The sequence below is a fragment of the Myxocyprinus asiaticus genome, chromosome 27, assembly GCF_019703515.2.
Source record: "Myxocyprinus asiaticus isolate MX2 ecotype Aquarium Trade chromosome 27, UBuf_Myxa_2, whole genome shotgun sequence".
Classification (NCBI taxonomy): Eukaryota; Metazoa; Chordata; class Actinopteri; order Cypriniformes; family Catostomidae; genus Myxocyprinus; species Myxocyprinus asiaticus.
The window spans coordinates 36,014,251-36,039,771 of NC_059370.1; the positions used below are offsets into that span (position 1 = coordinate 36,014,251).

The window sequence follows — 25,521 nt, forward strand, 5'->3', positions numbered from 1 at the left end:
TACTGATACCGATAGAGTACTGAGTCTGACACAGGTACTGTCCTTTAAAATAGCTAAATTGTCAACTACACAAAATATCCAAAAAATTAATTGCACTGGAAAATACTGCAGAAAGAGCTTGTGTATATGGACACTTTATTTTTTTATTAATATAATTTATTACTGTACATTTTTTACAGAGTTTTTATAAATACAGATTTGGGTTTAAGTTGGTAACTTATTTTATATTATTTAACCATGTTTTATTTGCTGTGTTTTTACTGCATCTAATGACCCTAATCATGCATGCACGTACATTGCAGTAATGACAAATCTGGCTTAAAAAGGTATTCAAATTTAGAAATGAAATGAAATATGTATTTTAAGTGCACTGTAAATTTTGCACAAAAGAAAATATTTTAACATTTCCATTAAAGGTCATATTAGGATATATGACAACAATTTGGATATTTTTTTCTCCCAATTGGGAATGCCCAATTCCCAATGTGCTTTTAAGTCCTCGTGGTTGCATAGTGATTTGCCTAAATCCGGGTGGCAGAGGACGAATCCCAGTTGCCTCCTCGTCTGAGACTGTCAACCCGCGCATCTTATCACGTGGCTTGTTGAGCACGTTGCCATGGAGAAATAGCACCTAGGTGGAGGCTTCACGCCATCCACCTAGGCATCCATACTCAGCTCACCACACGCCCCACTGAGAACGAACCACATTATAGCAACCATGTGGAGGTTACCCCATGTGACTCTACCCTCCCTAGCAACCGGGCCAATTTGGCACGCCCTGGGATTTGAACTAGCGAACTCCAGTAGTGGTAGCCAGCGTCTTTTACCACTGAGCTACCCAGGCCCCCTAACAATTTGGATATTAAAAGGAACATTCCAATTTAAATAAAAGTTAGGATCCATCATCAGCATTAGTGACATGGTGTCACTTACTGCAGTTTATAAAAACAAATTTGCTGACAGAAATCTACTTATAATGGAACTCAAAGTGGCAACCAAATTATTAATAATTATTAAGGGGCAAATTATTTTCTGCAAGAATCATACAGCTGTGGGTGTAATAAAACACAATTTGCAAATAATATGATAAAGATTTGTTGCAAAACCCAAATACACTGTTACCAAATGAGGAACAACCCATAATAATTAAACGGACCTGTTTGCAGAATTTGGTGATGGCAGAACCCAGTGGATGTTCACTGTTATTCTCAGCTGTGCCAATGATCGACAGCAGTTTAGAGCGCGGCATCCGATTCCCCTCCGCCAGCATCTTCACCTGGATCACTTTGGGAGCCCCGTATGTGATGGTGCCAGTTTTATCAAACACCACGGACTGAATCTGAAAGCACACACAAATTTGAAAACTGGTCCTTCAATTCATGACATCTCATGACAAATCCTCATAGAACTATCGTAGCTACACAAAAACATTAAACTGACTAGACAGGACTGGTTTCTGACCTTGTGTGCCATCTCTAACGGCTCTCCTCCCTTGATGAGGATTCCATTCTGGGCTCCCACCCCAGTTCCCACCATGACCGCAGTCGGGGTGGCCAGGCCCAGTGAGCAGGGGCAGGCGATGCAGAGCACAGTGATGGAGGCCTGGAAGGCGAAGCGGATGACTGCCTCTGCTTCAGAGATACTCTTATCATAACCCTGCATAGAGACATATTCTCAATTTCAAGAGACATTCAAAGAGAGAATATAAATCTGGGCAGCGTTTCCCGATAACGGAGACTCTTAGTTCTTAAGAGCGTTTGCTACGTGCGAAGTTACGAACGTTCTTTCCTTTTTAACATGCACATTTGATAATGTTGTGCAGTAGGCTACAATCTGTCATTTGCTGTGGTGTGGGCAACCACAGGAAGATGAGGATGTTGTAGAAGAGGAAGGTGGGAAGACAAGCCAAGATAGACAGTTTTCCCCTTAAATATAACATCTCCATTCTCTCTGAATTAAATTTTGTAATGCAATCATGCGACCACTTTGTACCAACTAGCCTATGTGGTCCTGCACACAAATACATGTAAGTAAGTAGATTTATGCTGATTTGCTTTTATCATTATTTATCATTTTATGCCTTCATTTTAAATTATAAAATGTTATATTATCATATAATAAAAATAGGCTTATGTAGCTGATATAGGCAGACAATATAATTATAATCTATTTAAATATAAATAAACTACATTAAAGATTAAAGTATCATGGTCACTGTACTGTATATCTTAACATTAAATGTATTTATTTGCATTAAGTGTAATTTCATAATTGTCCTGCAAGTGTCTGCATAAGTTTATGTCATTATGATGCTCTTAAGTGCTCTACAATTACTCCACAGCACTCGTAAATCTACGACATTTTTCAAGCTACAATGCTTTTAGGAAACAGCCCGTAATTCTAAGATGATCCGTACGATCGCTTCTACAATCTACTTAAACTTACGATGCTTTTGGGAAATGAGGCCCTGGTCCAATTTCATAAGAAAATAACCACAGCACGCCAGTATGTGCACATATACTGGAGTACAGGATTGTCCTTACTCTTTTGAAATAAAATGTACAACGTAATGTTTAACATGCAAAGAGGTTAGCCAATCATAACAGAGGTCATTTACAAATAGAATTCTGTTTAACAGTAGCAAAACAGCTTTTAGGGATCAGAAAACTACACTGACCAATTGTTTTTTGTTTTTTTTTGGACCATTTTTTAATTTAAGAAACCTTGACTAACATTATAAGTGGACTTCAGGGCAAAATAAAATGCTAACCCTAACACTTTTAAATGATTCAGAAGGGTAACAGATAGATTTGTTTAACTTTAGAAGCACATTCAAGCACAGTTAAGCAGAAGGCACACTCACAGGGAAATATTGTTCCACCAGTGGAAAGTTCACAAAGCCGATCAGAATCCAGGCTACCAGAGTCAGGACGGAGATTACCACAATGAACGGGACAAAGTAGCCGCTGATCTTATCTGCATACTGCTGAATCGGGGCCTGGGTTTGAAAAGCTCAAAAAAGGTTATGCAAATGTCAAAGGTGAATTCAGATGTGCTGGTTAAAAATATACACTGGAAAACTGTCATAGTACCATACACTTCATATCCCTTGTAATATTTTTCTTTTTGGATTATTAGATTATTAGAGGTAAAAACAAAAGTACAATGATAAGGACTATCATCTGTGTCTTACAACAAAATAAGAAAGCTTTTATCTGTAATAATCTAAAGAATGTGAAGCTATTATTGGCAAATTGCATGATGGATGTCTGATCAGTAACATGTTCTGTTAGCAAAGTGACAAACGCACCTTTGAAGTCTGTGCCTCCTCCACCAGTTTGACAATCTGAGAGAGGGTGGTGTCCATGCCCACATGAGTGGCTTTGATCAATAGAGAGCCGTTCTGATTAATAGAGCCTGCGATAACTGTGCTCCCTGGTTTCTTAGTGACAGGCATGGCTTCACCTACAACAAAAGAAAGACACAATTATACCACAACAATCCAGTGACTGTACAAATTGGAAAATGGAAACAGTTCACAGACATTTTTGAAAAGTTCAGAAAATCCATGGGTTCTTCTCCATCAAACAAATCTAAAATGCTAGAAATCTAGTGGTTAAAATCCACTGGACGGAACTAAATACAAAATAAGATTGTTACATTTTTGTTGTAGATTGTTACAAGAAATTGTGCGTGGTGCTTGCCAGTTAAAAACATTGTTGCCACAAATGCTAGTGTGATATTGGTGGTTGCCAGAGCAATGTTATGCAGTTCTAAGTAGTTGCTTGCTGGCCCAAGGTCAAAGGTCATTTTAGACTTGCTATATTCTGGGCCCTAGATGTGGCTCGGGTCCCTTCTTCAATGTAAATCTATGGGACCATAGAATTTATTGTTCACCAGGTACAACAAATCAAGTTAGATCGCTTAGGTGTTTTACACTCTGAATTTTTTATTCTCAAGGTAATGGGTTAGTTCAAGACACTAATCCTATGTATGAACACTAATAATCCCTTCATGGTATTTATATCAGATAGTAGAAAAAATGTCCATTCTAACCCGTAATGAGAGACTCGTCTGCCATGGAGTGTCCTTCAATCACTCGGCCATCTACTGGAAACTTCCCTCCAGGCACAACCTTCACGATATCCCCCCTCTGTACCAGCTCTACATCCACCTGCTCTTCACTGAGAGAGAGAGAGAGAGAGAGAGAGAGAGAATGTTCACATTATTATGTGTGGAGGAAGTGTGCTTTCTGTTTAAATCAACCACAAACTAAACACTGGTTTTGCATATCCTGAAGGAAATACCAGTGCTTGTAAGGCAGCAAAAGAATATGTTTTAAGGTAGTCTTTGGTTTTAGGCTTTAGTTTTCAAGCACTGTAATAACATGAAACAGTGAAATGATGACAAACCTTAACACAGACATATCACCATTCAGTGTAACAACTGTGGCCTCTGTTGCCTGTAAAGACATCAGCTTGGACAGAGCCTCAGAGGTCTTACTCTGCGATTAAAGACAAAACAATACAACTCAATTAAAATAAGGGCAGAGTAATCATTGGAAACTTACACCGTTAATTATGAGCAGGCAGATGAATAGCTCGTTTAACTAGAAATGCTTGTTCACGTTCTTTATGCAAACTCATTCATAAGCAGGATGAGTACCTTTGCTATTTGCTCCAGCCACCTGCCCAGCGAGATGAACACAAACAGCATGGGCGGAGTATCAAAGAAAGTGATGGGGTTCACCTTTGCCCTCTCTAGCATGGCAACCAGTAGAATCACCAAAGAGTATGTGAACGCTATTGTGGTTGCTAGTACTATGAGCACATCCATATTTGCCGTCCGGTGCTTTACAGCTTTGTAGGCTTGACAATAGAAGTACCGCCCACCCATAAACTGCAGGCAAAAAGGTGTAAAACAGGTATGGTCACTTACTACAAAGAGATCTTTCATTAAAAATGCCGCAACTGCATATTTTAGGTGAACATGAAACGTAAAGGAATAGTTCACCAAATGAAGATTGTGTTTTTATTTACTCACCCTAATGTTGTTCCATACCTGTTTTGACTTGAGAACCGGATCAGCTTCTTAAAGGAATTATTCAGAATGATTTTCAATGAATAATGACTTAAATTTAAGTCTTTTTCTAACACAATGCTTGGAATATTAGTCATATTGACCACTTTTATGGTGCTTTTATGTTCTTTTTGAAGCTTTAAAGAATAGTTCACCCAAAAATGAAAATTCTCTCATCGTTTGCTCAAGAATTTGTCAGCTATGTTGGTCCACACAATTCAAGTGAACGGTGGCTAGAACTTTGAAGTTCCAAAAAGCATATAAAGGCAGCATAAATGTAATCCAGTGGTTAAATCCATGCTTTCAGAAGTGATAAGTGTGGGTGAGAAACAAATCAACATTTAAGTCCTTTTTTTTTCTATAAATCTCCACTTTAAAACAGCCCCCCTAAGCGCTCTTCTCTCATAAGTGTTCTTCTTGTTTTGTTTTTGCCGATTCACATTCTTTGGGCATATCACCACCTACTGGGCAGGGAGGAGAATAATAGTAAAAAAGGACTTATGTGCTTCTCACCCACACGATCATATCGCTTCAGAAGACATGAATTTAACCACTGGAGTCTGTCTTTATGTGCTTTTTTGAGCTTCAAAGTTTTGGACCCTGTTGACTTTCATTGTATGGACCTAAAGATCTGAGATATTATCCTAAAACTCTTTGTTTGTGTTCAGCAGAAGACAGAAAGTCATACACATCTGGGATGGCATGAGGGTGAGTAAATGATGAGAGAATTTTTATTTTTGGGTGAACTATTCCTTTAAAAATTTCCAGTTCCCATTCATTCTAATTGCACTGAAAAGAGCAACCAGTATATTCTTCGAAATTTCTCCTTTTGTGTTCCACGGAAGAAAAAAAGTCATACAGGTTTGGAGTAACATGAGGGCCTGTAAATATTCACAGAATGTTTATTTTTATGTGAAATATTCCTTTAAATATGTATTGTGAAACATTTTCTTCACATAGTGCATAAGTAAATCCTGCAAATAAGAGGTAACAAACCTGCACAGGTACACAGAAGAGGAATGAGAGCAAATTCATGATGGAAAGACCAGGAAGAAGCTGTTTCTCTAGGAACATGGTGGAGTGGTACTTTTCTCTGTCCTCGGCTGTGGCGTTATGGTGATGGGACATGTCAATCATGTGATCCACTATTATCATGTAGATCATCATGCCCATAACAGGCACACAAAAAAACAAACTAATTAGGAATGATCTTCTCCACCTGGGAGAAAAGAGCAAAGAATATTTGTACACAGGCAATAGAGAGACTTTCACCTCTCTGTAACATTTCTTTGTGATTTTGAAATTTCAGAATTTTCTGTTAGATAACCATTTTATAAACAGATCTCTTCGAGATATTCATTGCACTGATTTGCTTGTGCTACTTACTGTTGGATCTCTCGGCTATGATCCAGGTGACTTCCAGGACGATCTTTTTTCACCAGAGAGGCCTCAAATCCCATACTCTGTTCATTTAAAGGAATAATTTCATAAACTCTATTTAAGAACACATGCTACAGTACAGTGATTTGGGTTTTACAGTTTCTCATCGGTAATTCAATCTATAGTTCCATTCCAAAACCTAGTGAATTGTCTTGCTGTCTGCTGTCTTCTAGGCCTTAAAGGAATAGTTCACCCAAAAATGAAAATTCTCTCATCATTTACTCATCCTTATGCCATCCCAGATGTGTATGACTTTTTCATCTGCTGAACTCAAATGAAGATTTTTAAAAGAATATCTCAGCTATTTTGGTCCATACAATGCAAGTGAATGGTTGCCAAAATGTTGAAGCTCCAAAAATCACATAAAGGCCTCATAAAAGTAATATATAAGACTCCAGTGGTTAAATCCATGTCTTCAGAAGTGATATGATAGGTGTGGGTGAGAAACAGATCAATATTTAAGTCCTTTTTTTACTATAAATTCTCCTCCATCCTCAGTCAATCTCCACTTTAACTTTCACATTCTTCTTCTTGTGTTTTTGGTGATTCGTATTCTTCACGCATATCGCCCCCTACTGAGCAGATAGAAGAATTTCTAGCAAAAAAGGACACCTATCATATCACTTCTGAAAATATGGATTTAACCACTGAAGTGTATGTATTATTTTTATGCTGCCTTTATGTGCTTTTTGGAGCCTCAAAATTTTGGCACCCATTCACTTGCATTTTATGGATCTACAGAGCTGAAATATTCTATTTGTGTTCTGCAGAAGAAATTCATACACATTTGGGAGAGCATAAGGGTGAGTAAATGATGAGAGAATTTAGATTTTTGGGTGAACTATCCCTTTAAGTTTGCGTCACACTAGCACACTCAAAACAACTCGATTTTGGCCGAGGGTGTCACACTTGCCAACTGTTTTGCTGAGATCTCAGTCTCTTTGCCGATTAAGAATGATGAAGGGGTGACAAACATAACCAACTCAACTCTCTCTGATTCCCTGTCACGTGGAGCTCATGAAATAACAAGAGGAGTACCACATGAGCATAAGCCATAGTAAAAAAAGTGATTTAGGAGGTGATTCACAGAGTAACTTTACTTTGTGAATGTGTGTGATTGCATATTTATCCCCTCGATGCTTGCTGTAGAATGCGCATGTCCATATGTAGCTTTCATTAAGACATTACGTTCAATAAAACTGTTGTTCAATAAGACTGTTGTGCCTCCATTTTTTCGTATTTCATAAGTCATTTAGTGTAGGAGAAAACGCAGGAAAAACGCATGGTGACAGAATCACTCTGGATTACAATCAGCATTTGTGATGATATGTAGCTGAGCGCGATCGCAGATGAAAACATTCAGATCATCTTGACGTCAGTTCTTCAGTGAAGAAAGAAGCTCATTGGTCACTTGAAGAGAACACAAGAGCCCGCCCCGATGACAGAAAATGTTTTTCTTTCATGTTGTAACCACTTTTCCCGCTGCTGTATCCCTTAACTCAGCAAGTGATTAACGACCTCCGCTGACAGACGCTGCACGCTTCGTCACCCTCCACCTGGCCGACAATTACTTTTAATTAATCACACCTGAAAATCAATGGAAAAATCGGCTAGTGTGGCACCGGCTTTAGGGGACTGATATGAAACACTCTAGAAAGACAGCAATTCCGTGCAACATATGTAGCACAAAAATAGCGCTCTTTACATGAAGCACACTAGAGTTGTGACATACAATTGATTCACATTACAGTTTGAAAGTAGCATTTTGCCAAGCGAACAGTGTAATACTCTAATATAACTGTATATTCATAGTGTAAAATGGTTCATTTAAATTTAAATGTGATGCTGCCTTAAAATGTTTATTTTAGAAGCCGTAAAATGCTGTCTAGATGGACTACTCATTAAGTTTTGGAACGGACATCCTATAAACAAATGTATTCATGTGAACATGGCATGTGTTTGTGTAATCACCTCGATCCATCTGATTACATCTCGGGGCCCGGTCACTTCCGGGTCATATTTGATGTGGGCTTTATTAGTTGCCAAGGCAACCGAAGCATAGACAACGCCTTTCTGTTTCATTAAATTTGACTCAATTTTGTGAACACAGGAGGCACATGTCATCCCTCTGACCTATTGACAAAAATACAAACTGTCCACAACATTTTCTTGACGAAAAATGGGTCAAAAATCAACATGAGCAGCTGCTGACATACTAACCACAAGCTCTAAGGTTCCATCCGACTCATCGTAATCCTCCATGACTGTGGCAGTAAAACCAAGCTCTCTGATACACTCCGCTATTCTCTGAGGATCAATGATTGAAGGGCTGTATCGAACCTCGGCTTTACTGGCCATCAGCGCCACCAAAACGGAGTGAATGCCTGAGGAAAGCACATTAATTAAATTGAATAATACTTTTTTAAAAACAGGCTTCATATTTTCATAGGTTGCTCAAAACATTTTACATAATTTGTGTGTGCAATATCCAGACTACATAGTTGTAACTTGTTACCTTAAAGAAATATGATAATGTCAGACTCTATTGGAATCAACTGCCTTTTCAGCTCACTAAGGTTTGGATCAGAGCTGTTGTTTCTAATTTTAATTGTTCTACCAGTTATTTACTAGAGGTAGACAGATATATCGGTTATACAGATTAATCTGTGCCAGTAGTTGCTTTTTGGAACTATAGATTTTTTCCCTCTACAGTTAGAGTGGCTTGGATCTACAGTATAACAGCAGCCTTTAGAGGTGAAATAAAAACAATCACTGACCGCTTGTGGGACTTTGCTGTATCTAAATCTTTCATCATTGAACATCTTCAACCATATTTTTATCCTCACTTCAGTGCAGTTTTTATTAGATAATCAAGTCTTCTAAATTGAAGTGAGAGCTTGCAAAGAAAAAGGTGATGCCCTGTTAGCACATACACTGTCTTAATAAATAATAATAATAAAAAAAACTTCATCTGGTGAAATGCATATACACAAAATCCTTCATTTGATGAAAATATACTGTAGGCTTTAAAAAGCTTAATTTGGTAAATCCTTAAATATAGACCACTGTAATGGAGCCAAGTCTCCGTCATTTCAAAATAAGATTTCTGGTGAGTTTTGGGCTTGTTTATAGTTAAAAGTCCCATTTTATACACCAAATCTTCATTTTTCAGAATCAGAATCAGAATCAACTTTATTGCCAAATATGTTTACACATACAAGGAATTTGTCTTGTGACAGGAGCTTCCAGTACACAACAATACAAAACAATACATAAACAGCAGCAAGACATAGATAATAATAACAAATAAAAAATAAAACTAATTATACACATACGTACAAACACACACACACATACATACATACACACGGGTAGTGCAAATCTAATACAATCTGTTATGTACAGTGCAAATACAAATCTGTTATGTACAGTGCAAATGTTGTTATTGGTTTTTTTTTTGGTTTTTTTTTTAGAGGAATGAAATGGCAGAAGAGGTTGGATGTGTTGGATAAATATAAAGAAGACTAAACTGTGTACTGCACATAGTTATTGCTCAGTGGGGCAATTTAACTATTCATGAGATGGATAGCCTGAGGGAAAAAACTGTTCCTGTGCCTGACGGTTCTGGTGCTCAGAGCTCTGAAGCGTCGGCCAAAAGGCAACAGTTCAAAAAGGTAGTGGGCAGGGTGAGTGGGGTCCAGAGTGATTTTTCCAGCCTTTTTCCTCACTCTGGACGTGTATAGTTCTTGAAGGGGGGGCAGGGGGCAACCAATAATCCTCTCAGCAGTCCGAACTGTCCTTTGTAGTCTTCTGATGTCTGATTTCGTTGCTGAACCAAACCAGACAGTTATTGAAGTGCAGAGGACAGACTCAATGACTGTTGAGTAAAACTGTATCAGCAGTGCCTGTGGCAGGTTGAATTTCCTCAGCTAGCGAAGGAAGTGCAACCTCTGCTGGGCCTTTTTCACAATGGAGTCAATGTGGGTCTCCCACTTCATGTCCTGTGAGATGGTAGTGCCCAGAAACCTGAATGACTCCACTGCTGCCACAGTGCTGTTTAGAATGGTGAGGGGGGACAATGTTGGGGTGTTTCTCCTAAAGTCCACAATGATCTCCACTGTTTTGAGTGTGTTCAGCTCAAGGTTGTTTTGACTGCACCAGACAGCCAGATGTTCAACCTCCCTTCTGTATGCAGACTCATCGTCATCTCAGATGAGGCCGATGACAGTGGTGTCGTCTGCAAACTTCAGGAGCTTGACAGAGGGGTCCTTGGCAATGCAGTCATTGGTGTAGAGGGAGAAGAGTAGTGGGGAGAGCACACATCCCTGGGGGGCACCAGTGCTGATTGTACAGGTGCTAGAAGTGAGTTTCCCCTGTCTCACAAGCTGCTGCCTGTCCGTCAGAAAGCTGGTAATCCACTGACAGATAGACATGGGAACAGAGAGTTGGTGTAATTTATTCTGAGTATGGCTGGGATGATGGTGTTGAAAGATGAAAAAAAGGATCCTTGCATATGTCCCTGGTCTGTCCAGATGTTGCAGGATATGATGCAATCCTATGTTGACTGCATCATCCACAGACCTGTTTGCTCGATAAGCAAATTGAAGGGGATCTAGAAAGGGTCCAGTGATGTTCTTCAGGTGGGCCAACACCAGTCTCTCAAATGATTTCATGACCACAGACATCAGGGCGACAAGTCCTGTGATTTTTGGTTTCTTTGGGACAGGAATAATGATTGAGTGTTTGAAGCAGCATGGGACTTCACACTGCTCCAGTGATCTATTGAAGATCTGTGTGAAGATGGGGGCCAGCTGGTTAGCACAGGATCGAAGACACACTGGTGAGACGCCATCTGGGCCTGAAGCCTTCCTCATCTTTTGTTTCCGAAAGACGTGGCTCGCATCATCTTCACAGATCTTAAGTGCAGGTTGAGTAGCAGGAGGGGAGAGGAGGGGGGTTGCAGGAGGTGTTGGTGTTTGTGTGAAGTGAAGGTCAGAGTGGGTGTGGGGTGTGAGATTGGGCCTTTCATATCTGCAGTAGAACACATTCAGGTCCTCAGCCAGTTGTTGGTTCCCTACAGGGTTGGGGGTAGGAGTCCTGTAATTTGTGAGTTGTTTCATGCCACTCCACACTGATGCAGGGTCGTTAGCTGAAAACGTGTTTTTCAGCTTCTCAGAGTATCTTGTTTTAGCCACTCTGATTTCCCTGTTCAGTGTGTTCCTGGCCTGATTGTACAAGACTTTATCCCCACCCTTTTAAGCATCCTCTTTGGCCTAATGAAGCTGTCTGAGCTCTGCTGTAAACCACGGTTTGTCGTTGTTGAACTTTAAATAAGTCCGAGTAGGAATGCACATATCCTCACAGAAACTGATATATTATGTAACAGTATCTGTGAGCTCGTCCAGGTCTGTGGCTGCAGCCTCAAAAACACTCCAATCCATGCAATCGAAGCAGGCTTGTAGTTCCCGCTCTGCTTCATTGGTCCATCTCTTTACAGTCCTTACTACTGGCTTGGTTGATTTTAATTTCTGCCTGTAGGTTGGAAGAAGATGAACCAGACAGAGATCAGAGAGTCCCAAAGCTGCTCTAGGGACAGAGCGATATGCATCCTTTATTGTTGTGTAACAATGATCCAGTATGTTCCTGTCTCTGGTGGGGCATGTGATGTGCTGTTTGTATTTGGGCAGTTCACGTGTGAGATTTGCTTTGTTAAAATCCCGAAGAATAATAATAACTGAGTCCGGGTATTGTTGTTCCGTGTCTGTGATTTGATCAGCCAGCTGTTGCAGCGCTGTGTTCAAACAAGTGTTTGGTGCAATATACACACTCACCGGAATAGTAAGACAAAAAAAGGAAAGACTAAGATTTTTTTTTTACCAATCTATAAATCAATTTTAAAAACTATCTGCCTTTTCCACCACATTAGTTATCGATATCAGTAAAATCCACCATCAGTCGACCTCTAAGTTTTACACAATGACCATGTTTTAACACAATGTACTTTTATTGGATTCTTGTAGCTCAACAGGTAGAGCATGGCGCTAGGGTCATGGGTTCGATTCCAAGGGAACACACAAGCTAATAAAAAATGTATACCTATTCAACTGCTGAATAAAAGTGTCTGCCAAATGCATAAATGTAAATGTATATGTACTTACGGTACATGTTAATTGGTTTTGTTTTGAAAAGATCTGAGATTACCATGCTCGTTCTTGAGGTTCCTCTCAATGTTAGCCACGCAGGAAGCACAGGTCATGCCACCGATCTGAATAAAACACTTCGAGATTGCATTTGTTGAAGGCTCAGCATCACTCTCCACTTCATTCTCTTTCACAGGAGCCCAGACTGGAGATAACGATGAGCTTCGGACAGAAGGCGCTGATGGACTCTTTACCACAGAAGGCACCAATGAATTTGTTTCTGTTTGTTTAACAGAACAAAGTTAACAGTGAGCTGTGACTGGTTTCAGTGGATTTCACTATTTAGAACATATAAACATATAACATATAACATCTAAAGATATAAAATAACAATAGCTGAGCACTAATTAGACAAAAGTCTAGTGGAAAGTATAGGCCTGATGCTTGTGATATTTATTGCCACCTTCAAGTCATGCCGTAATTATAAAATTTATGAGACAAGCAGACATGAATGCCAACAAAATGTTGTATTTAACAATGGGAAAACACTTTTCAACACTGACTTTCCAAGAGTGGGATGCTTCAATTAAAAAGTCATGGCAGAAACTAATTGGAATTTATCATAATTAGGTCATTGTGAATATTTACTGTACAATTTAGTAAGTATGCATTTTGTGTACTGTTGATGAGGACTAGACAGGTAAAATGAAGCTTGCCTGAAAACACCATGCATTTAACAAGTTTATGAGGTAACATTGCTTGACCAAACTACTTTTCTCTGTGGCAGTGCGAGTATGAAAATAATAATAGAAAAATTATCAATTTTGCATTTCTTTTTGTTGCAGTAGCATTTCCTGTCTTTGTGAGCAAGTGAAAATATATGAATATGATACTGCCCAATGTGCTTATTTTATTCTGCCCAAAATCACATAAACAGTAGACTAGAGGTAGACCGGTATATCAGTTTTACAGATTAATCTGTACTAATAGTTGCTTTTTGGAACTATCGGTTATAGGCAAATATCTATGACAACAGTTGGCGATAGTTTTTTGTATTATTATTATTATTATTACTCCCTGTTCCTCTCTGTCCGGCGCTAGAGGATTCTATAGTTAGAACGGCTTGGTTCTATAGTATAACAACACAGCAGCCTATATAGGTGAAATAAAAACATCATCATTGACTATATTCATCCATATTTTTATCCTCACTTCAATGCACATTTTGTTATCTTGATCAGATAATTAAGTGTTCTAAATTAAAGCGAGAGCATGCAAAGAAAAATGCAATTTCAAAGTAAGACTCTCTGGTGTATTTCGGGATTGATTGTATTTAAAAGTCCTGCATTGAACAACAAATCCAAATTTTTTCTGGTTATTATTGGGATTTTGGTTGAACAATAAACTGTATCTTGGATTTTATTTATTTTGGACTCTTGTAGCCTCTGTGTCTGTGCCTGTCATAGTAAGTAAGGAATATATATATATATATTTTTTTTTTTACATTCTATAAATCAATTATAATTTTTTTTTTTATTAATTAATTGGTTATCAGCCTTTTCCACCAACTTAGGTATCGGCAAAATCCAATATTGGTTGACCTTTAAACACTACATTAGTGTGGTAATTAAAGGTTCACTCAGTAATTTTTTACTTCTGAAGTAATGAATAGTCATTTTGAAACATATGTATAAAATCATGACCACTCATGTGAGAGTTCAGTCATATTAGTAACCTTATAAAAGCTCTTTTATTCTACATGGGGGCAGCCATGTTAGCATCACATGACCATCTGATACTACTCGCTTAATCCCAGTAACAGTCCTGTTACTTAACACTTTCATTCATGGATTAAATTAATCCTGGTTTACTGTGCATGGTGAATTTCTACAAAGGCATTGGTAACTGAAAACTACTGTGTTTGAATGATGCAGCATCCACACCAGTAGGTGTCACTGTAAGCCAATGTAAGTCACTTCGACATACTTCAAATATTACTGAGTGCACTTTTACGGTAAATAGGAACTTTCAGGAAAGACCTGAAGTCAGCATATGAATATGTTCGTACAAATACAGACAGTCAGGACAGAGTTCAATTATACAGTTTTTCAATAAAAAGTATCCACTGAATACAATTATATGAAAGCTAAATGGAATACAAGATAAACATCATGACAGGATTATTACTGTCATTTTTACAATTCTGGGAGCAAGACTGCAGTACTGCATCAGAGGCATTTATGACCAAAAAGTAACATAAATAACACAAAGGAGAGCTATAAACCAGCCTATTACTGTCAGTAGTAGAGATATGTAGGAGGGCAGATATTCCACCACGGGACGTCGAATACACTCACCAAGCAGAAAAGCATCAAAGCCCATGTCCTCTATGGCTTCCCTCAGCTCTTCAGGTGTGGTCACTAAAGGGTCATACTCAAAGGTTCCCTGATGATTGGCCAGTGACACATGGGCTGACCTCACTCCTTTCTTCTGGGAAATCATGCCTTCGATGGACTGAACACAGGAGTCACAAGTCATGCCTTCAATATGAATCTCCGCCACTGATATCAGCGGCTGGAGAAAGTTTGGCTTGGTAGAAGGCAAGATGGTCTCGGCTGGTGGTCGAGGGGAAGATCCCTTCTGGGGAGTGACCAACTGGGTTTTAAAGTTTCCGGGAGGCAGGACCTCAATGGCGTTTTGTAGCTCCACTGCTGTGACTTGTTTTGGGTTATGCTGAATTGTAGCTTGTCCGTTCTCCAAGGACACGACAACTGAATTCACTCCTAGCAGTTTGGATAGATTGTCCTGAATGTTTACCACGCAAGAGTTGCAGTGCATTCCTGTAACCTGAAACACTGTCGTGGATGGCTCTGAAAGCTTCTCCTCTGAAGAGGATGCAGTCTGTTTGGGAGCATTAAGCAAGCGCTCCACTTCACTGGCTGAAAGCTTTAACTGACGAGGTTTTGACTTAACAATGGCCTTAAAACCAGCCATCTCTATCTGGTTCACAATCTCATCCACTGAGATGATGTAAGGCAGATAACATACAGTGGCTTCCTGGGAGTCTAGAGAGACTGCAAAAGCAGGGAACAAAACAAATATAAATCAATACTCAGGTCATGTAATTTCAAGTAGTTGGAATAGTAAAATCCCTATTTGGAATGGCGTGAGGTTGAGTAAAATTATGCCAAAATTTTCATTTTTGGGTCAAGTTTTCCTTTAAGCAAGATATGAGAAAGGGAATGTCACCTTGACTGCATAAAGCGAAACACAGTTTGTCTTCTTCTTATCAACAATTACTGGCAACACAATGTTAATGAGTTCACAATGCAAGATTCAATTTACCAGAATATGTGAAAGTTCAACATGATAAAAATGACTTTTAACACAAACAAGGGCTGTCAACAAATTAGAATTTTCCACTTAAAAATTACCAAAATTCCAATTTTAAAGACATTATTTTAGTTAGGGGAACAGAACTACAAGGCATTAGTGATTACCATATTCTTAAATCTGAATGTGGGCTTTCGAAATAAGCTTTTCAGAATTTAACTGCTTTCCTGACAGTGTTTTAAATCGCACCGCTTAAGCTGCCAGAACCTGATAAGAGAGCAAGTCGCAAAGGCAAAAGACCTTCACCTAAGTTACTGTCAGTGCTTGGCACACATCTAAAATTCGAATGCACAGTTTTTGCTTTCTAATGTGCATTTTTATTGTAAATTCACTGAATATTTTAATTTTGAATCGTAATTCCACAGTCTTAACTCGAATAAAGGCAAATGTCTCAAGCTTCAAAAAGTGTGATACCTTTGATCTTCTCAACCCCTTTCAATTTCCCAATCTTGCCCTCGATGGTGGTGGTGCAGGACAAACAAACCATTCCTTCGATTCGCATTTTCACCACCTCCAACCCACTGGAGCTGCGAGAGGTCGGCCCTTCCAGTGGACTGACTGCTGGGCTGCAGGCCGCATCAGGAACCAAGCAGCTCATTAACTCCTCAACCTGTTCCACGCTGACCAGAGACGGGACAAACGTGACAGTCAGGCCCCGGTTATCAGAGCTCTCCTGAGTCCCAACCACTCCTTTCATCTGGGCAAGTCTGCTCAGAGCCTGCTGGATTGAGCCCGTGCTAAAGCCTGCTTTAATAAAGACCTTGCTTGTTGGAACTGGTGTTGATGTAGTGTTTGCCAGGCTGCATTCAAAGCCCATATCATCAATGGCCTCTGCTAAAGATTCTGGATTGTGGCGAGTTTGGTCATATATCACAGTTGCGTTATTCAGCTCCAAAGACACCTGAGGTTAAAAAAAAAATGTCATAATGAATGTTTTGATCAGACTGTGACTAAAAACTTTTTTATATTATTCACTGTAGAATTATTCAAGAATTTTCCATAACTTCTAGGGGGCCTGGGTAGCTCAGTGGTAAAATACACTAGCTACCACCCTTGGAGTTCGCTAGCTCACTAGTTCGAATCCCAGGGCGTGCTGAGTGACTCAACTTGGCCCAGTTGCTAGGGAGGGTAGAGTCACATGGGGTAAACTCGTCATGGTTGCTATAATGTGGTTTGTTCTCAGTGGGGCATGTGGTGAGTTGAGCATGGTTGCCGTGGTGGATGGCGTGAAGCCTCCACACGCGCTATGTCTCAGTGGCAATGTGCTCAACAAGCCATGTGATAAGATGCGCAGGTTGATGGTCTCAGATGCGGAGGCAACTCAGACTTGTCCTCCACCACCCAGACTGAGGCAAATCACTACATGACCACAAGGACTTAAAAGCACATTGGGAATTGGGCATTCCAAATTGGGGGAAAAATCCCCCCCAAAACAAATATAAATTTTTTTTTCCATGCCTGGAAAACATACTGGTAATTTATAGCTGTGAATATAGCATTCCAACCATGGAACTAGATGTCGACATATATATTTTTCAGATTAATCTGTGCTAACAGATGCTTTTTGAAAGTATTGGTTATCTGCAAAAATCCACAGCATTGTTGCTGATTGTTTCATTTTTTTATCATTCTTCCGTGTTCCTCTGTGGCCAAAATTTTTCATCTGGTGAATATGAAGGTTACAAAATTAAGCATTGTAATGAAGTCAAGACTCTGTCACCATCACTGTTTAAGGAATAATTCACAATTATTAATTACATGAAATGATTATTATATGTACAAACGAATGCCTGTTGCAGAAATCTGTCCCAAAACAATTGAGTCACATATGTTCCACTATACACAGCGTCCAGTGTTGCGTCAGAGATCACATTCACAAGGAATGTCCAGCACCACGAGAAAGCGCGGTGTTATGGTAAAAAAAAAAAAAAAATCAACTTCACTGCAGTTAACGTTTGCCAGCTATGTCTGATCTCTGTGGAACAGTCAATCAGTTTTTTTATATAGTCTAATATAGATTATGTGTGGTTTTTTTTGTATCAGTCGCTGTTCATTTACTTTGGTGCTGAAATGCATATGACAGCTTTTGTGGCATCTTTACACTCTCTTTTCTTAATGTATCAAGGCAGCAGAAGCTTATCTTATTTCAGTGTGAATCCTCTCCTTTTCAATAATTATAAAAACTTTAAGTAACGAAAGGCGGTTTTACATGGTTCCAACTTTCTGGACTGTGGCGAATTTGGTCAAATATCACAGTTGCATTACTCTGCTCCAGAGACACCTATGCTACAAAAAAATCAATCTGCGCCTTCTAAAATAGTTCACAGAGTTACATTACCCAATAAAAATTATTCGTAGAACAGTGGCATTCCAGTGACTAGAAAGGACACATGTGCTTGTGCTTGCACAATACAACTCACATGAAATCATAACACAGTGAAAGACTTGCATTTGAGCTTCAAAGCAAATGAATGTGTCTCACGCTGTGAGCGTGATTCCTCAAGCAGCTTACACTGGTGATTCACTCATATCATCATGTGCCCTTAAACCCTGACTTCCATATGAAGTCTGTTTCCGCACAATAAGCACAATTCTAGACAAAGCTGCCTTTTTGTCTTCAGTGAATTGACTGTGCTCTTAGACAGAGCCATGTCATTTGATTCTGTGTTTTACAAAGACATTAACAGTATTTGGCATTTTACAATATTGGTCAATAGCGATACCGCCAGCTCCTGCCTTTCAAAGGTCATAAAGGCATCTAAGACAAACAAATTATTAAATAATCTGCTTGTCTGACCCTTGTCTGCAGCGCTAACTATATTTTAAGGAAAAGGTCAGGATGACTCAACAACAATTAGGTTGTGTCTCTAAGTTCAACATACGAATCAATTTCTTCAATTACGGGACAGTCGCTGGAGGGGAGGCTCTTGTAAATGTTATTACCGGCTTATTTTGCTGTCAGATTGCTTTGTCAGCCATCCAAAGAGTCCTGGTGTCTGGAATCATACAATGATTCATGGAAAAAGGACACCTGGAAAAGTAATATGGGGGCCAGCTGGGTTTATATTTGTTTTTTTAGGGATAAAAGCTGAAATTAACGCTGATTACGGCCTTATGATTGTGGGAAAGCCCATCAGCTGGAACAGTACATACTTGAGTTAATAGTGAACCAGAACATATGACCAGATCTGGAATAAGCTCTGAGAGGTACAAATACCTAATGTGATCATATCACATATTATCAGTGAACTTGGATAATAGATCTATCAGGATATAACAATAATCTTGTATATTAAAGATTAATGGCCAATCAATTAGGGTTTTTCAATGGCCAATACTGGTATCTACACCAGGGTGGTTGATGGCCAATCCAGTGTTGTTATGAATAGCAAATGAAATGGACACACATTTGCTGAAATGAAATGAACACTTATTTTACCCAATATTAACTCTTAATTCACTAGAAGAAAATGTGTATTATCCAATTGGGGGAGGTCACATCTGTTAAAGGAATATTCGGGGTTCGGTACAAGTTCAACTTAATTGACAGCATTTGTGGCAGAATGTTATTACCACAAAAATTAGTTTCTATTCATCCCTCGAAGTTAGAGGTTACTGTGTGGCACTTACAATGGATGTGAATGGGGCCAAAGTTTGGAGAGCTTAAAAGGCAGAAATGTGAAGCTTATAATATTATAAAAGCACTTACATTAATTCTTCGGTTAAAACTAATTTTTTTTATTTTAGCTGTAAAGGTGATTAAATCATTGTTTGGTCATTTTAGGGTTTACACCATTATGTCATCATGACAACAATCTTGTAAAATTGGATGTAACTTTACACAAAAATGGTTAGTTATCGATTTTATCAAACTAAAATCATGTTAAACACATATTGTTTAGCCAAAGTCTTGCGGCTATACTTCTGAAACAGTATTTTTACATATATCAATTGGTCACAGTAAGGAAAGAATAGAAAAAAAATGTTAGCATTCAATAAATCCATTTTTAAAACTATCAGCCAATGAATCGGTTATCTGCCTTTTCCACCATCTACCGGAATCTGCGAAACTACTATCGATCGACCTCTATATGGAACTACAAATCTTAGTTTTCATGCAGTATCTTAGTATTTCATTTCATTAAAAATTTGTGCCCTCAGTATTCTTATTTTGTAGTAAAGGCTGTGTTATATGGTGACTACAGTCACAGCTGATGGCTTTGCAGGCACAACCCATTAACAATACCCATTATCCGTTACTATATTCACAATCAAGCACGCCTTTAGCGGTAGACAACATTTGGCCGATTGTCATCAAACCCTCACCTTTATATGAATGACACCTGGCAGACCCCCAATCCGCCCCTCTATGGACTGGACACAGGAACCACAGGTCATGCCCTCCACCCCCAGAGTAACACAACACAGGTTAGTGTTAAACGCCATTTCAGCTCTGAAAGATCACAGAAAATAGAAGGGCATGTAAAAACATGAACAAATAACTGAAATGACATAAGTGTCAATCACTGGACATACAAGCTACTTTCTGACTGACTGCTAACAGTGAGGTGTTATGCCTCATGCCCACTTCCATACCTTTTAAAATGATTCATTAAGCACTTAAAACCAGGGACTAAAAACGATTCAAGGAATGAAAACAAAAAAACAAAAATGAACAAAATTTTTAGCAGAACGTAACCGAAAACCAGAACAATGGCTACGTTCACACCGCAGCTGAATGTGGCCCTAATCTGATTTTCTGCTCAAATCTGATTTTTTTGTAAGGCTGTTCACACGGCATTTTAAATGTAGCCCATATCAGACACAAGTTTGAACAGCCGACGCTCATTAACAAACCTGCATACGTATAACACTCCCTGAGCATGCGTGTAACAAACCCATGTTCATTATTTTAATATGTATAATGAATTTACGTATTCAATTATTATTAGCAGTTTTTTTTAATGATTTTTTACCCAAATAGGACACTTAATGACTATCTAATTAAATATCAGCAGGTGACGGAAGACCAGATGGATAAAGTTATTTTAAACAAAGTCATTTGCAGTCGTATGGTGGAATTTAATTATCAATGAAGCTCAAGAATGTAATATTATGAGCAAAGAAAAGCAGGAAAATGGCAATAAACTGAGTTGTTATCTGTAATTATTTCAGATTAGCCTACCATTGCTTGCATTCGCATTTTGATACTGTTTGAAAAATTCAGAAACTATATTTTCTGCACGAATGACATGAGCAAAGAGCCGTGTAACATAGGCTAAATCTAACTCTGCATGTTTTCATGCGCATTTTTTACCATGTGAAATTCAAACGAACCGCTGAATCCAACAGTTGAAGCCTGTAATTTTTTTTCTTTTCTTAAAAAGGAACTGAATGCATTAACTAGAAAAGATATTATTTGAAATGAAAGGTTTTAAAACCATAACAGGCGTATCACGTGGTAATTTAACCGTGCAAGCGAGGAATGTCCAGTTAGATTGATGTAAAAAAATCACATTTAATCTGACCTGGCAGTTCAGACAGAAGACACATCGGAAAAAATCTGATACATATCCAATTTATTTCCACATATGAAAGTGGCCCTGATCGGATTTGAAAATGTCAGATTCAAAGCACTTTTGGTGGTTCACACGGTCATCCATTTAACAGGTATGTGTCACATGTGAGTGAAAAAATCTGATGTTGGCCACATTCAGCTGTGGTGTGAACGTATCCAAAGTGATTTTCAATTGTTCCAGAGTAAAAACTTTATTTTTAAGTGCTGGTAACCGGTTATAACTGGTTAATTTTGTTCCAATACTTTTTTCATGAAACTAAAGGCCAAAGGGTTTATCAAAGCATATTTTTGGAACTACACCACTTCATGTTCAAAAAGTACATTTCTCAGCTGTTTTCAAGTCTTCACTGAATTATTGTTAGATGTAATGCATTAATGCAGAATTGATGCAGGTTTTGACTGAGAAGCAGATCTGTAAACAAAATTATACTTAACTGTTAATTAACTGCTTGTTGTGATTTCTATGCTGATAAATCCACCACACAGGAAAAGAAATAATTGATTATTTTTGCTTATTTTGGTCAGGCAAGTGGCTTATTTTGGGCTTGTTTTTGCAGACCAGGTTGCTTGTTTCTCTTGCATGATCTGGCAACACTGCAATTGGTATTTCACCCACCCCTTAGCACAGAGTACTGTCATTTTAAAAAGAACTTTATTCTTTTTTTGTTGTTCTAAACGATAACCTTTTGGAAAGGAGGCAGCAGAACTTCTGAACCAGAACGAAAAAATTAAGTTTTTGCTCTGAACGAACAGAAATGAAAAACATTTAGATTTTAGTCCCTGCTTAAAAAAAACTGTGAAATATTATGACCAAATAAATCGGACAGTCTTTACTTGTAGATTTAATATGCAAAAGCAAACTCTGCGAAACCTTTATATGAACATATCACAAAAAGTCTGATGCAAGGTAACAAGCAAAGTATTGCAGTACAAGTTAACGTACAAGCTTTTGAGACCTGCAGTGAAACCACTGAACAGTTTTCCTTTGAAAAAATGGTACTGTGACAGTACGATGGTTTAGTGATGAATAAGATGATAATAACATTGTACTGAATCAAAAACTACCATGGTACTGCTTGCTGATGTCTAAAAAAAATTGCTTTTTGGTCATTTATGTATTAAACCAAGACCAACAAGACTTAGCTTGTAACTTTCATAAGACATGGTTTTAATAGAAGTGCACAATTAATCCACTAACATACTATGTATTTTACTGCCGCATTTGAATTAACCCTTGTGCGATTTCATTTTTGTCTTTTCTATCATTTTGGCTGTGTTAATGCCAACAGCATAAATTTTGCCAAAGGTGTGTATTTTTGGGGGAATTTTGATATTTCAACCTCAGTTCCTATAATACATCAATAATACCCTGTGTACACAAAATAGTTACACTCAGGACCTTTAGGACAAAAATTTTCCCATTGAAACCCATCAAAACTGCAATACTTGATCCCAAAATCATGAATTCTATGATATTATGCTTTTTTTCCCTGTTTTCTGTTTGCTGTATTATAGAGCACTGCAGGCCAATTGATTAAATGATGCAGATAAAATTGTGTGGGTGTGTTGGTATGGATGTCAGAGTGTGTTTTGTATGTGTGTATTGAGAAATTTGTGTGTGTGTGTGGGGGGGGGGGCAGGTTTAAGTGGTCTACGAGGACTTTTTTTAGGTTATAAACTGGTAATTACAAGGGTATTATGCTATAAATGTGGTTTATGAGGACATTTCTAGTGTCCCCATAATTCAAATCACTTAAAAATCATACTAAACGATGTTTTATTGAAAATGTAAAAATGCAGAAAGTTTTTTGTGAGGGTTAGGTTTAGGGGTAGGGTTAGGGTTAGGGGATAAAATCTATAGTTTGTACAGTATAAAAATCATTATGTCTATGGAGAGTCCTCATAATGATAGCTGCACCAACATAGCAGTTTTTTTGACACAGACATTTTTGTCCTTTAAGGTACTGGTGTGAGTTTTTTATTTTTTTATTTAACACTGCACAAAAAATAATAATGCATCAAAATCATTGTTGTTGCTAATCACTGACATATCCCAGATTGTGATAATCCCAAAAAATAAAATAAATAAATAAATACCCTTAGCATTTAGTATGTGGAAAATAATTCATTTGTTGTGTTTTTTTTTTTTTTTTTTTTCATAAAAAACAACAGTGGCATTATATAAACAAACTGGCATTTAAAGGGTTAAAATCCTGAAAATGAATGAATATTTGGTAGTTATGATCAGGGCTGATGTTGGTTAAAAAACATTACACATTGAAAGTGGAAAATAATATTAATATATAATATTATTATGGCAATTTTTTGACGCGGACATTTTTGTCCTCTAAGGACCTCTGAGTAACTTTGTTTTATTGACGCACAAGGGTTAAACTGTCACTTCTAAAGTCAGAATACGTGACCAAGGCAACGTACTCTGGAATAAATAAATATTTACATGTTTTTCAATCACAAGCCTGAGTTTCTAATTACATAAAAACTTAAATATTATACATAAAAAAATTATAATAATAATACAAACTTTGAAATGGACTGGTTATTTAATATCATTCTTTATCTCATTATCTCATCTTAGTCACACCACAAGAAAACTTAAAAGGGAAAACATTAGCTCTATGATAAATCTTAATTATAATTTATTATGACAACTATAACATGTGTCATAGTGCCATTATAAACACTTATTTATACAGATTAGAGCTCAATAATAAACTCTTAACAACAGTACTACAAATTCCAAATCAGTTATGACATCAAACATTGGCATGTTATAAAATGTTAATTACAAACACTTTATACCTTCTCATTCGTAAATTAGAAAAGTATGTCAGGCAGAGATTTTGAGTCATTTTCTGAAGTTATAAAACATCCACACGCAACATGTCTCAGAAGCCTCTTCCATCAAGCTAACATGAACAGCAGATAAAAAGAGCACAAGACAGGAGCTTTTATTTACCTTTCATGCGATGTGATGATCCAGTATCACCGCAGCAGAGGTTTAAAGGATCATAGGATGTGATTAACACTTGTTAGTGTAGTTTTACTGCCACTTTTCCACACCAACCCCAGTTAGCTGGCTAACACATACTTTCCTCAGTCTCTGGTGAGCTTTGGGTTCTCCTGTCGTAAAAAGCTGCCCACATCGAACTAAAAACAAAAGTGCGTAATCTCTACACATAGCAGGAGAGTGTGTCATTATGACTCATTACAGATATCACGCGGGAGATTATTAAATCCATACGGAATGCTGCGCTTTCACACGGGTACACTCGGCAAAACGTTCGCATGTTCTGGCGTGTTGGAGAACATCAACCGCCGCTGCGAACTGCGCAGTAGTGCATGATGTCGTGGCAGATTCAAGGGCTTTAGTAATGCGTAACCTGCGCGTTGTTATGAAAAATAAGCTGTCAATTTACAGTCTTATCTCACTGAAAGAAGAAATAAATAAGCCACAGTAAACTTAAAAAAATATGATCTGAACAAAAGCACAAAAGCAAATCTTCCAGTAAAATGAAAAACATTTTAAATGAATGCACTGGACTGGTATTTTTAATCATTTCAAAAATGGAATTTTGATTCTAGACAAGCCGTATGACTCCTCGCTGTTTTGTGTATTATCACTTTGTAATAGCAATTGCTTTATTTATTTATTTGACATTTGTGACACTGACATCCTGAGACTAGAGTCCCTTGGTATCAAATAAAGAGGAGTAACATTTCGGAAACTATTGATTCTGGGTTGTCAGATTTGGTAACCTAATTGTATGTCTATATATGTTCATATCAGAGCAATAAGCTTTATAGAATATAAAGGAGAGGAGCTCACACAACACCTGAGCCACTTTAATGAACATTCAAGCAACTTGGAAT

At 38.0% G+C, this 25,521-nt stretch overlaps 1 protein-coding gene across 2 annotated transcripts in view; it reads right to left on the minus strand.

The window, feature by feature from the left end:
- The window catches only part of LOC127417916 (copper-transporting ATPase 1-like), a 35,178-nt gene extending 10,222 nt beyond the window's left edge, over window positions 1-24,956 (minus strand). The window contains exons 1-16 of one of the 2 annotated variants that reach the window (XM_051658180.1): window positions 24,608-24,956; window positions 20,379-20,505; window positions 16,467-16,953; window positions 15,017-15,733; window positions 12,721-12,939; window positions 8,740-8,903; window positions 8,491-8,652; window positions 6,466-6,542; window positions 6,076-6,298; window positions 4,666-4,899; window positions 4,413-4,504; window positions 4,057-4,184; window positions 3,311-3,465; window positions 2,864-2,998; window positions 1,462-1,656; window positions 1,157-1,339 (exon numbers count right to left, since the gene is read on the minus strand). In XM_051658180.1, coding sequence (XP_051514140.1) covers window positions 1,157-1,339; window positions 1,462-1,656; window positions 2,864-2,998; window positions 3,311-3,465; window positions 4,057-4,184; window positions 4,413-4,504; window positions 4,666-4,899; window positions 6,076-6,298; window positions 6,466-6,542; window positions 8,491-8,652; window positions 8,740-8,903; window positions 12,721-12,939; window positions 15,017-15,733; window positions 16,467-16,953; window positions 20,379-20,498 — 3,291 coding nt within the window. In that variant the 5' untranslated portion in view covers window positions 20,499-20,505; window positions 24,608-24,956. The remainder of the gene's footprint in view (window positions 1-1,156; window positions 1,340-1,461; window positions 1,657-2,863; window positions 2,999-3,310; window positions 3,466-4,056; window positions 4,185-4,412; window positions 4,505-4,665; window positions 4,900-6,075; window positions 6,299-6,465; window positions 6,543-8,490; window positions 8,653-8,739; window positions 8,904-12,720; window positions 12,940-15,016; window positions 15,734-16,466; window positions 16,954-20,378; window positions 20,506-24,607) is intronic. The other variant, XM_051658181.1, reaches the window with a different exon arrangement.
- Window positions 24,957-25,521: the final 565 nt, after the last annotated feature.